We start from the raw sequence: 13,584 nt of genomic DNA on the forward strand, positions 1-13,584 counted from the left end.
ACCTACTATGTACCAGGCACTGTGCTAAGGACTCTTACAAATGTTTTCTCACTTGATCCTCCCAACAAGCTCGTGCTGCAGGTGCTGTTAATATTCCCAAGGGAAACACATAGAAATTAGGTGACTTCTCCATGGTCACCCAACCGCTAAGTGTCTAAGGACAGATTTAAACTCAGATCTTCTTGATTCCGTATCCAATGTTTTATTCACTGCATACAAAACCTGCTTTACATATGGCGAAAGAGACTAAAGAAAATTACTCGTACAGATAGCAGAAGAACCAGAAGAAAACAGAATCAGTGAGGGAGGAGAAGACAAGGGAGGGATTTTTAGAGGGGAGAATGAGGGAATAGGTAAAGGGAGTTCAGATCAATGGGAATGGGAGGATAGGGAAGAGATCCTTGGGGGAAGGAAGCCAAGCAATAGGAGGGCAGGTTGGTTGGTAGAGGAGGGGGGGTAGGCAAGTAATAGGAAGGCGATACAGCAGGTAGAAGTAAAGTAGAGGAGGCAGGAGGGATAGGAAACAAAAGATATGTATAAATATAAGAAAAAGAGCAGGAGTAGAGTATGTTTGGGAAAGTGTATGTCTGTATATACATGTATATATGTATAAGTGTATGTATATATCTGTATGTGTATGTATATGCCAAGGAACATATCTAAATTATATTGTAGCTTTCTGGGGGGAGGGGAGAGGGGAAAAAGAACAAAGTTAAAAAGTGCAGAGCAGAGAACAAAAGAAAACACAAGGAAGCAAAGAAAAGATGGACAATTGTCTACACAAGGTGTATTATTTATCATACAGGCTTTCTTGCAATGAAAATTTATTGTTACATATTTTGAATCCTCATCTATGTTCTGCTATGCACATGACATGCTTTTTTTCTTTCTTACTTTATATTTTTAAGTTTCAATATTTAAATTTATGATATGTTTTTGTTTCTTTTTTCTATTTTATATTTGTGTTCTGATAAAAGAAAATAAAAAACTGTCAAAAGGCAGCCGCTAGGTGGCACAGTGAGTAGAGCACCAGCCTTGGAGTCAGGAGGACCTGAGTTCAAATCCAGCCTCAGACACTTGACACACTTACTATCTGTGTGACCTTCGGCAAGTCACTTAACCCCAATTGCCCTGCCTTCCCCCTGCAAAAAAAAATTTTTTTAAAAAGAAAAAAGAAAACAGAATCAGAAAAAACAAGAGAAGACAATCTCAAGGAGAAGAGCATGACTGAGAATATTCAAAGCTGTAGAGGTGTCATCATGGATGAGGATTCAGAAAAGTCCATCTGATTTGACAATTAAGGGATCATAGCTGACTTTGGAGAGAGCAGTTTCAGATAAAGTGTTTGGATGCTGTATTGCAGAGGGTATAGCAGAAAGTGAGGGGAGAAGAAGAGGAGATATTGAACATACATGAATTCACTAAGGAATTAATCCATGAAGTGGAGGTGAGGTTGTGAACAACAGCTACCAGGATTAGTAGGATCCAGTGAGCAGTGTTTCTAGGATTTGAAATGATTGACATGAACATATTTGTAAGTAACTGGGAAATAGGCAGTAAATAGGGAGAGACACAGGTTAGTGAGAGAGTGGAAATGATAGAGAAGGTGAATGTGGTGAAGAAGATTGAATCAGATGTGATCAAGGGTGTATTCAGAAAAACTCGCTTTACAATGACAGACTGTCTCTTCCCATTGTATGGAGGTGACAGAAACAGGAAGCAACGATGTCTGGTTCTTTTACTTTATGAGAAGTGCACAGAGAACTCATGAAAATGAGGGGTTTTGTGAGGCATGAGCCAAGGTCATCAGTGCAGAGTGGGCATGGAAGGAATGTTGCAAAAGCCTTTAGGAAAGTAAATGTTTTATAGTATTTGAAGGTTTGCATTATACAATAAAGGTATAAAACTCCTGGCAAACAGTTAGCACCATGTGTTTTAGCTCAGACTTTTATTAGATCTATTATCTCATTTGATCCTCTCAACAAATCTATAAAGTGTTAGTGTCACACCCATTCTAGAAATGAGCAAACTAAGCTTTACAGAGGATCAGTGACGTACCCGAAATTTGAACTCAGGTCTTCCTGACTCGGGAGCCAGTGCTCTACTCACTGGCACCCAGCTGTCAGTTGATGAGAATTTTTGGAATAGTTACTTAGCCAGTGAGATAAGGAAACAATTAGGATGTGTAAAAGAATCATCTCACTGCAGGGTTGTTTTTGACACCAGATGAGTTGTTTAATAAGAAGAATCTGCAGAGGACCCAGTCAGCACAGTTTTCTTATTATCTCCAACTCTCTTCAAGAGCACGGAAATAGAAACAAGAGGGTGAGTGGTGGGAGTAATCCAGAGCTGGGGCTGGGCAAAACATGTGCAAGGAGAAGAGCTTTAGTGGATTGATGTAGAGAATATTGTAGAGTGGAATTCATTCACCAATGAGATGAAATAGAGCAGAGAGGAGAGAGAGGCCAAAGTGGGGTTGACAGACTGGGAAGGATAAACTCCGTATTACCACTATTCTTCCTAAAACAGAGTTGGTCCTTTCCAGTACTGCTCATGACACTCCAGATGTGGTCTGATTAAGGCAGATCGTGATAGTTTTCCCCCATCCTGGGCACTCTGCTTCTAACTGAAGGCTAAGATTTCAAGAGTTCTTGTGACTGCTCTAGTACACTGGTGATGCACATTGAGTTTGTAGTCCACTAACACTGTCACTTCTCTTTCATATGAAATGCTGCCTACTTAACCCCTTTCTGCTCTCCTTGTACTCTGGCAATTAACTTTTTTGAACCTACATCTAAGACTTTACACTGACCTCGGTTTTATTTCATTTATTAGATTTGGCCCACTCCCCTAGTTTATTAAGTACCTTTTTGAGCCTTCTTCCCTCTGCCATACAAGTTGAAGTTAGCAGCCCTAGCTTTCTGTTACCTGCGCATTTAGTAAGTGCACCATATCTGGCTTTACCTAAATCATTGATAATGGGGTAAAATGCCCAGGACAAAGAAGAGCTTCCTGGAACATTCTATTGGAGAGGACTTTCCAAGGTGACATTGTCCCATTAATGGCCATGCTCTGGGTCTCCACACTCAACCACTTCCACGTTGACTTAATTGTACCATTGGCTAGCCCACATTTTCCCATTTTTTCCTAGAGGAATAGAATGAGTTAGCCTGATACAGTGTAATGAACATGTGCTCTGAATTCTGAGGCTTGGGTTCAAATCTAAACTGTTCTACTTACTACTTGTATATGTTTGGAAAAGTCAAAGTTTGCCTGAACCCTTGTTTCCTTGACTGTAAGTCCAGGGATTTGAATGGAATGTCCTCTCTTATCCCTTGTAGCTTTGGGTCTCTGAGGCTACAAAGTGCGACTTTGTCAAGTGATTTGCTCAAATTAGAGTAAATTATATTTTAAGTTTCTCCACTATCTGGCAGTCTGTTCATAAGAGTAATTTCGATGTGATATTTTTATTGAGTATTTTTATATCCTAATAATTATACTCAATTTCTGATGTTCACAAACTCTCTTCCAGTTCAAGTTACTATATTCTCTGTGACAATGAAGTCACACAAGACATTCCAGCTGAATATATGAATCAATCAACATTAAGGCAGACATAAAGAAAGCATTAATCGGTTTAAAGAGACCATATGGGTTTTGGATAACTAAATGATAGCACATAAAAAAACTGTATTTGACCAGAAAAATAGATATACCTCTGTGTTGATGTATTATATAAAAAGCCTGTGCAGAATCATGCATTCTAACAGCAGGTCAGTCAAATGGTTTGAGTCCAGGGATAAGGGATTCCTGAGAGGTAATTGTCTTTAAGGGGAAAGGGCAACATTTCCACCCGATGACCTTAGGAACATAAGGCCATAACAGTACGATTTCCTGTCATCACTAATAGCACTGTACACTGAAGTCAATAGCAGTGTCAAGCAGTAGAAGATATTAACTTTTGCAATGGGAAGCGAAAGACACATTAATGACAAATGAGACACAAAGAAAGGAAGCTGGGAATTCTTTAAGAGCCCTAGTCCTGGGAACTCAGCAGAGAACTGTACTGAAGAGGAACTTCATGAGGACTCTACAAATGGGAAAAGGACTTCCAGAATCCAGATGTGAATTAGCCTTTTGACCACAAACATTCTCTCAGTTTCAGCCAATTCTCCTCAGAGACCTTGAGTGTAGTGACTGTGTCCATGCTTAGGGGGAATATTATGGTCAGAACTATCCTTCTTACACCTGTTTAGTAAATACCTTTCTGAAAGATAAGTCTAGCTGATAATCAATGAGGAGCATAAGATATGTGGCTTGGGACTCAAAGTATAGAAACATACATATCCCCCTGCTTTGGTACACTCTTACTAGCAAATGGAGGGGAGGGAGAGAGAAGGCAGAAGAAGGAGAGAGAGAGAGAGAGAGAGAGAGAGAGAGAGAGAGAATATTTAATACAGCCACCATTTTGAGAACAACTTGACAGTTGAGTGGGACTTGAGGAAATGGTCTCAGAACAGTTGCTACACATATAGCATTCAAAGCGAGGGTTAGTGATTACATGCTGGATTCTGATATTGCTCCTTTTAGCATTCGTTATGGTCAAAGTGTAACACCATAAAATGGAAGGTGAGGAAAACCATTGGCATGTGCAGTATTCCAATGGTAATATCTTGGTTTTGCGTGCTCTCTAAGATCACGTACTTTACACCTAACTTGGAAGCAACAATTTGCTGAAGGGTTTGTGAGATTTAATCATTTCACAGAAAGTCATTGCACCCATCTCAGCCAGCACGATTAATATCTGACATTCACGAATCAATGCTCTGAATAAGAATCTATTAAATGATATTTGAAACATCAAAATAATCACATTTGTGTATACCACAGGACTTTCAAATATCTATTAATTATTATTTCCAAATGTTTTTGAACAATATACGTACTTGAAGTAAAACACATATTACTATAGCAAAGGTAAAAGTTTAATCTTTAAATTGTCTGATTTTATTTTACTTTATTTGTTGAATAAAACAAGCATTTACTCAACACAGCACAATAAAAAAAGATGATTGCACATGAACCTGGAAATCCACAATGTACAATTTGTTATTCCCTTCAAAAATACGACAAAGTTATCTTGTTAATTTTTTTTATTTTCCTTCCTTCTCCAAGGAAAATAAAAAAAATTTACATCGTGCCCTAGAGATGGCCACCATTAAACACAGAGCTATAGATACATGTGTATTTTTATATATGCATGTATATGCATCAATGTATATGTATGTAAAATTATTGTATACGTACTTCTACTTGTTTCTTTCTCTGGATGCAGATAATGTCTGGCTTCTTATGTCCTTTGTAGTTACTTTGGGTGTTTATAATAGTCAAAATAACTTAAACACTCAGAATAATTCTGAAAACAATCTCATTGTTACTGTTTACAATGTTCTCTTGGTTCTGCTCATTTAACTCATCAGTATCTCAAGCAAGTCTTTCCATGTTTTTCTAAAACGATTGACCTCATCATTTCTTATAGCACAGTAGCATTCTTCCACAAGCATAAACCACAAATCGTTCAACCATTCCCCAGTTGTTTGGCATCCCTCCAATTCCCAGTTCTTTGCCATTAAAAAGAGAGCTACTATAAACATTTTAGAACTTATAGCTTCTTTTCCCTTTTCCCTAGTCATCTTTGGAGATAGACATAGTAGGGTCATTGCTGGGTGAAATGCTATATGAAGTTTAATAACTCTTTGAACTTATTTCCAGATTTCTCTCACAATGGTTGGATCCATTTACAATTCAACCAACTATGAATTATGCTCCCAATTTTACATATCTGCTCCAACATTTCTCAATTTCACCTTCTATTATTTTAGCCAGTAAGGTAGGTGTAAAATCATATGCCAAGGTGGTTGTTATTTGCATATTTATAATCAATAATGATTTAGGGAATTTTTTCATATGAATGTGTGCCCTCACCAGGCATGTGCTGACTCCCCAACCACAGCCACAGGGAAGGATCACTTCTGGTCTGCACTGCTTTGCCTGGCTTCTGGAAACAGTGAGGAAGGGGAGCTTTCAATCTTCTTTCATTCAGCTGTCTGTTGTCCCTTAGATGAAAGTTTCTGAGGTAAAAATTTGTGAGGTTAAAGTTCTTGAGGCTGTGGGGCAGAAGTTCCTGAGGTAGAACTGAGGAGATGAGTGAGGTAAAAGTTAGGTGAAGTTTCTTGAGGCCTAGTGTGCTTTCTGACAGAACTGTCCTCAAGGCCTCCTGTTTGTAGATCGACTGGAGGTGCCTACATTTCACCCAACCAAATCTCTGCCCCTGGGAGTCCTCTCTTTTCTGAGGGCACCTCAAACTGCCCTAGTAGAATAAGTGCTTATCCAGTTTGTTTGTTTTTTTTTTACTTTCTGGAATAAAACAAGCATTTCCATTAACATAGAACAATAAAAAGATGATTAAACATGAAACTGCAAGTCTACTACATACAACTCGTTATTCCTATCAAATATACAAAAAAAAATCACGCAAATTTTTTTCTTCCCTCCAACCCCCACCAAGAGATGGCTGCCATTAAACAGAAGTAGGTGAATGCGACTGAGTATATGCAAAAATACATACATACATACATACATACATACATACATTTTTTCTATACAAACTTCAATTTGTCAGTTCTTACTTTGGATGCAGAGAGAATCTTTCTCTATATGTCCTTTATTGTATATTTGGGTATTTATAAGAGACAAAACAACTTATTCACCCCAAATCATTCTTTTTTGTAGATTATTTGTTTTTAGTTTTAAAAATTCATTTACACAAGATTTTGAGTTACAAATTTCCCCCATATTTCCCCTCTCCCTACCCCAAGATGACATGCATTCTGATTACCCCTTGCCCAGTCTGCCCTGCCTTCTATCACCACACCTTATCCCCTTCCCCATTACTTTCTTTTAAGGCAAGATAGATTTCTATACCTCATTGCCTGTATATCTTATTTCCCAGTTGCTTATGAAAACAATTTTTAACATTTATTTTTAAAACTTTGAGTTCTAAATTCTCTCCCTTCTTCCCTCCCCACCCACACTCATTGAGAAGGCAAGCAATTTAGTATTGGTTATACATGTGTTGTTATGCAAAACACTTCAATGTGTTGTGAAAGACTAACTATATTTCACTCTATCCTATCCCAGCCCCCATTCAATCTACTTTCTCCTTTCACCTTGTCCCTTTTACAAAAGTGTCTGCTTTTGAATACCCTCTCCCCGAATCTTCCCTCCTTTCCATCAGTTTCCTCTTATCCCTTATTGCCCTACCTTACCGTAGGATAAGATACCCATTTGAGTGTGCATGTTATTGCCTCCTTAAACCAAATCCAATAAGAGTAAGGTTCACTCATTCCCTTTCACCTCCTCCCTCTTCCCTTCCATTATAACACCTTTTTCTTGCCTCTTTTATGTGAAATAATTTACCCCATTCTATCTCTCCCTCTCTCCTCCTCCCAATATATTCCTCTCTCACTTCTTAATTTTATTTTTCTAGATATCATCCCTTCATATTGAACTTACCGTGTCCCCTCCGTCCATATGTGTATGTATGTGTGTGCATTCTCTTCAACTACCCTAACACTGAGAAAGATCTCATTAGTTATAAATATTAGATTCCATTCAGGAATGTAAACAGTCCAACTTCAATAAGTCCTTTATAATTTCCCTTTCCTGTTAGCCTTTTCATGCTTCTCTTGATTCTTGTATTAGAAAGTCAACTTTTCTATTCAGCTCTGGTCTTTTCAGCAAGAATGCTTGAGAGTCCTCTATTTCATTAAATTTCCATTTTACCCCTAAAGTGTTATACTCAGGTTGGTTGGATAGGTGATTCTTGGTTTAAATCCTAGCTCCTTTGACCTCTGGAATATCATATTTCAAGCCCTTCTATCCCTTAATGTAGAAGCTGCTAGATCTTGTATTATCCTGATTGTGTTTCCACAATACTCAAATTGTTTCATTCTGGCTGCTTGCTGTATTTTCTCCTTGACCTTGGAACTCTGAAATTTGGTGACAATATTCCTAGGAATTTTCCTTTTGGGATCTTTTACAAGAGGCAATTGGTGGATTCTTTCAATTTCTGTTTTGCCTTCTGGTTCTAGAATGTCAGGGCAATTTTCCTTGATAATTTCTTGAAAGATGATGTCTAAGCTCTTTTTTAGATCATGACTTTCAGATAGTCCAATAATTTTAAAATTATCTCTCCTGGATCTATTTTCCAGGTCAGTGATTTTTCCAATGAGATATTTCAAATTGTTTCCTACTTTTTCATTCTTTTGGTTCTGTTTTATAAGTACTTGATTTCTAATAAAGTCATAAGCATCAATTTGCTCCATTTTAATTTTTAAGGAATCATTTTCTTCACTGGTCTTTTGGACCTCCTTTTCCATTTGGCTAATTCTGCTTTTTGAGGCATTCTTCTCCTCATTGGCTTTTTGGACTTCTTTTGCCATTTAGGTTAGTCTATTTTTTAAGGTGTTATTTTCTTCAGTATTTTTGGGTCACCTTTAACAAGCTGTTGACTCATTTTTCATGGTTTTCTTGTATCACTCTCATTTCTTTTCCCAGTTTTTCCTCTACTACTCTTACTTGATTTTCAAAATCCTTTTTGAGCTTTTCCATGGCCTGCAACCAATTCATATTTTCTTGGAAGCTGTGGATGTAGGATCTTTGACTTTGTTGTCTTCTTCTAGTTGTTATGTTTTGATTTTCTTTATGACCAAAGTAAAATTCTATACTGTGATGGCTTTTTGTGCTGTCTGCTCATTTTCCCTGACAATTACTTGATTTTTGAGCTATTTGTCAAGGTATGACTGCTCCATGAGTGGAGAGTGTTCTGTCCCAAGCTTCAGATGTTTTGCACAGCTGTTTTCAGAGTTACTGTTAGGTACCTGTAAATTTTAAGTTCTTCTATAGTGGCATTATGCAAGGAGAGGTATTTACTCCTCTCCTTGACTGTGCTCTGATCTATGGGTGACCTAAAGCACTTTTTTCCACCTTGGAACTGTGAGGAGGATTCCTTGTCCACAGCCACCACAAGGTCTGCCACACCAATGCTCCTATTCAGCCCAGGACCGCTGCAGAGGTCTGTGACCCAGATCCAAGCAAAGCAAAGCAAGAGAATCCTGTCACAGTGCCAGCAAAGGGATCCTTGCTATGGCCTCTGCCACCCTAGTGCTGAGACTGGACCACTCGCTTCAGAGTTTTCCCACTGACCTTTAACAATATGTTCAGCATTTGTAGGTTTAGATGTCTGAAAACCAGCACAGCTGACAGTCATTCAGTGCCCTAAGGCCTGCTCTACCTGGTCTCCTCAGGACTGGTCTATGCTGGGGTGGGCCACACTGGGATGTGCTCCATTCCAAGCAACATGTGACAGACCCTTCCCATCCACCTTCTAGGCGGTCTTGGGCTGGAGACTTGTTTCATTCTGTCATTCTGTGAGTTCTGTACATCTATAATTTGTTTAGTCATTTTGGGAAGTATCTGGAGGGATTTGGGGGAAAGTTCAAGGAAGTCCCTGCTTCTACTCTGCCACCTTGGCTCCACACACTTCAAAGTCATTCTTAAAACAATATTGCTGTTAATGTACTGAATACTGTCTTGGTTCTGCTGTTTTTGCTCATTATTCCCTGAAAATCTTTTTAAAATCATTGAGCTCATCACTTTTTAGAGCACAGTAGTATGCCATCACAATCATAAATGACAACCTATTCCTTTATTTTTACTATTCTGTCTAAATTTCTGCTGGAATTCTGTTTGGTTTTTGGAGGAAACATGGAGAGCCTGAAAATTTCTGATCTACTCTGCCATCTTCCTAAAATACACACACAAATTGTCTGATTTTAAACATAACTTTTATGTATATAAAAATGTGTAGGGGTTATGCCTTAGGTCTAACAAATATGTGTAAACATACATGATTTAAGTTTTGTTTTTTCTTTACATAAAAAACAATGCCATCACATAATGAAAACCTAAGAGTTTTAATATAACTCCTAATTCTGGGCCATGAAAAAATATAACAGTATATTTGGGAAGGAATGAGAAGACCTTCTACCTGAAGTAATGATGATGGAAGAATCAGAGAACTCTTTCATTACCAAGCAAGTGACTAAATGAAAGAGATGAAATGGAGATCTGAATTGGTGAAAATTTCCCTGCAAAGGGAGTGTATTCTAAAAACCACAACATTTATGCCAACAGAGAAAGGACAGCTTGATGAGAGTTTGAAATTTCCTGCAATTCTATCATTATTACTACATTCATAGAATTTAACATTCCCATGTTTTTCCTACTGTACAGCTCAGCTTTGGCCCTTTTGATCCCATCCTCAGTGACAAGACCCAATTTCCTTCTCTCTACCAGATGGCTCCTAGAGACTCCTCCTTGCCTCAAGGTATGGTCCAGTTACTGGTACATTTTAAATGGACCTGGGTAGTTCTGGTGACCACAGATGATCTCAGGGGTGAGGAATTCCTTCGGGAAGTGACAGGGGAGATGGCAAAGCATGATGTCTGTGCATCCTTGACACAGAAGATTCCTGTCAGTGAGAGATCACATGAAGAATCAGAGCTGTATTTTATGCCCAAGATCATTGCATCCTCAGCTAGGGTAGTTGTGGTTCATGGTGATACAGATTCATTAATGGTTCTCAGACATTCACAAATGCCATTATCTCCAACAACCAAGTTGTGGATTACCACTTCTCACTGGGACATCACCATGCGACCCTACTTTGGTGATACTTATGCTTTCAGTGGAGCTCTCACATTTACATACATGACCCGTGAGGTTCCTGGTTTTAAGTCTTTTCTCAGGAGAGCGAACCCTAATAAAGACCCAGAAGACATCATACTTAAAGAATTCTGGCTGTCAGCTTTCGGGTGCAAGAATAAACATGAGAAGCTGGAGTTAGAGCAGTGTGCACCAAATGCTTCATTGGAGGCTTTGCCTATATTCATTTTTGACATGACTATATCTGGCCTCAGTTACATCATCTACAATGCAGTGTATGCTGTGGCTTGGGCCCTTCATGCAAAGCTTCTGATGAAATCAGAGATTGCATTTGAGGGAGGTGGAGAAAGCTGGATGCCTCATCCTTGGCAGGTAAGTTTTCTTTAGGAGCTAGTCTTGTCCATTGCTGATTCTTGATATTTTGACCATGGAACTTACACTGGGGCCTTCTCTGAAGGAATGTGTGAACACTACAAGTGGTATGACCAGGACAGCATACAGTGGAGCTACCACCAAACTCAGAATACAGAAACTATGTCTTTTTCCACTTGGTTTATGTTAGTTTGACCTTTTGGAGACTTTCTGATCCCACTGTTAAAATATATTGAAATTTGATCAACTAAAATTCAGGATATTTTTTATCAGATGAACAATTATATTTCTGTTTAAAATTGCCACATCAAAACTTTTTGAACCCAGGCAACAATTTCTTTTTTGTGCCTATTACATTTCATTTTATTAACCATAGCTCCATTTTCTCCCTTTTGTTTCTAAGAACAAGCTGAAATCCTACTTTGCATTCAAAGCCCTTCCACATATGGCTCATACCATAATTTTCCAGTCTTCCTATATCTCAACCCAAACTATCATGCTCTTTGAGGTTGAGTGACACCGTCCTTCTTATATTTCCTCACTCAAATCACTCCATCTCTCTACTACAAATATATTCATTGACTGTTGTACGTGTCTGATATTTTCTCTCTTCTTTTCATCTGCTGTCTTCTCTGCCTTCCTTCAAGTCCAGACTTAGCTTCCACTTTCTATGGGGAGCTTTTCCTCATCTCTCTTATTGCTGCTGACTTTCTTTGGCTGACTATCTCCATTTCCTACTTTTCATACCTTTTCTACATGGTCATTTGCATGTAGTCTTCCCCCTACACTGGGAGCTCCTTGATGGATGGGACTGTCTTTTGCTTTGCTATGTAACCACATTTAACAGAGTTTCTAGCACATACTGATTGTGTAATCAATGCTTATTGACTCTTGGAACATTGACTGATTTGAAACATCCTCTAACCTTCTAGGTATTTGGGGGTTCTTGTCTCCATCATGCTAAAATTAGGCATCCTCCAGGGTTCTGTTGTTAGCTTTCCTCTCTTACTTCAATAATACTTCACTTAGTGATCTCAATAAGCCCATGGTTTCTATGACCACCTCTATCCTGATGATTTTTGAATATTCTTAGCCACCCCTAACCTCTCTGTTACTTGAAATTTGTAAAAAAAAAAATACACTGAAGAAATTCTCTGAGCAAGATAATAGTTTATATAAGTAGGTCACGAAATCTATCAATAAATAATGGGTTAAATGTCACTGCCCTGGCCAAAAGATCCTGATTTTAAGATCCAAATCTTTTTATATAAATATAGGAAAGAAGAAAAAAAAACCATATAACTAGTTATGGGATAGGCAACATCATGAGGTTTCAAAATCATGATTGGTTACATAAAATAAAGTGGGCATAACCCACACATTGGATGAAGATCATCTCTCTCTCTCTTGAAGGAATACCTTTGTGAGTCTATGAGATGCAGCTGCATCCTGAGGTCACTGGTAGGGACCCAGATACATAGACAAAATGGTGCCTATGGGGTTAGTTAAGACCATCTTTTTCTTATCTTAAAATCTGATCTTTACACTTGTCAAATACAAGATTAATATATTTATTTGGTACTGTAAATTCTGTCTGTTCTGTTTCATTGATCTCTTTTCATTTTACAAATTTCAAGTAACAGAGAGGTTAGGGGTGGCTAAGACTTTTTTAAACAAAAAAACTATCATGCTCTTTGAGGTTGAGTGACACTGTCCTTCTTATATTTCCTAAGACTATATTTCCTCACTCAAATCACTCCATCTCTCTACTACAAATATATTCATTGACTGTTGTACGTGTCTGATATTTTCTCTCTTCTTTTCATCTGCTGTCTTCTCTGCCTTCCTTCAAGTCCAAGTTGGGAAAACTGGAAAGTAGAAATTAGGCACAAGATGTTATCTTACACTATCACAGTAAGATGAAAAATAGATATAATAGCTAGATATGAAAAAGATGTTAGAAGAAAAATTGAAAAGCATGAGAAAAAAATTATATATCAGGCTTGTATATAGGCAAATAATGTATGAATAAAGAAATAAGGAAGTGAGGTTTAAAGTGATAATATCAGCACAGTTAAATTCTTAAAGGTTTTGTACAAATAAAATAAGTGTAGCAAAAATCAGAAGGAAAGCAGATAACGAGGGGGAAAAATTATAGACAATTTCTCAGATAAAGATCCCATATTAAGAATGTATAAAGAACTCTGTCAAATCAAACAAGTATATGAGCCATTCCCCAATTGACAAAAGGTCAAAGGATATAAACAGGCAGTTTTGGCAATGAAGAAATCAAAACAATTTATATTCATATGAAAAAATGCTCTAAATCCTTATTGATTACACCAATGCTTACTAACAGAACGTGGAATGTCATTTTACACTTACCAGATTGCCAAAAATGATTTAAGGGGAAACGAACAAAAG

At 37.9% G+C, this 13,584-nt stretch overlaps 1 protein-coding gene across 1 annotated transcript in view; it reads left to right on the forward strand.

Moving 5' to 3' along the window:
* Positions 1-13,584, forward strand: part of LOC118833477 (vomeronasal type-2 receptor 26-like) — a 43,529-nt gene that overhangs the window by 13,676 nt on the left and 16,269 nt on the right. Inside the window, exon 3 of the mRNA XM_036740831.1 lies at positions 10,357-11,160. Within this exon, the coding sequence (XP_036596726.1) occupies positions 10,357-11,160 (804 nt within the window). The remainder of the gene's footprint in view (positions 1-10,356; positions 11,161-13,584) is intronic.

Source organism: Trichosurus vulpecula, chromosome 1 (assembly GCF_011100635.1).
Source record: "Trichosurus vulpecula isolate mTriVul1 chromosome 1, mTriVul1.pri, whole genome shotgun sequence".
Classification (NCBI taxonomy): domain Eukaryota; kingdom Metazoa; phylum Chordata; class Mammalia; order Diprotodontia; family Phalangeridae; genus Trichosurus; species Trichosurus vulpecula.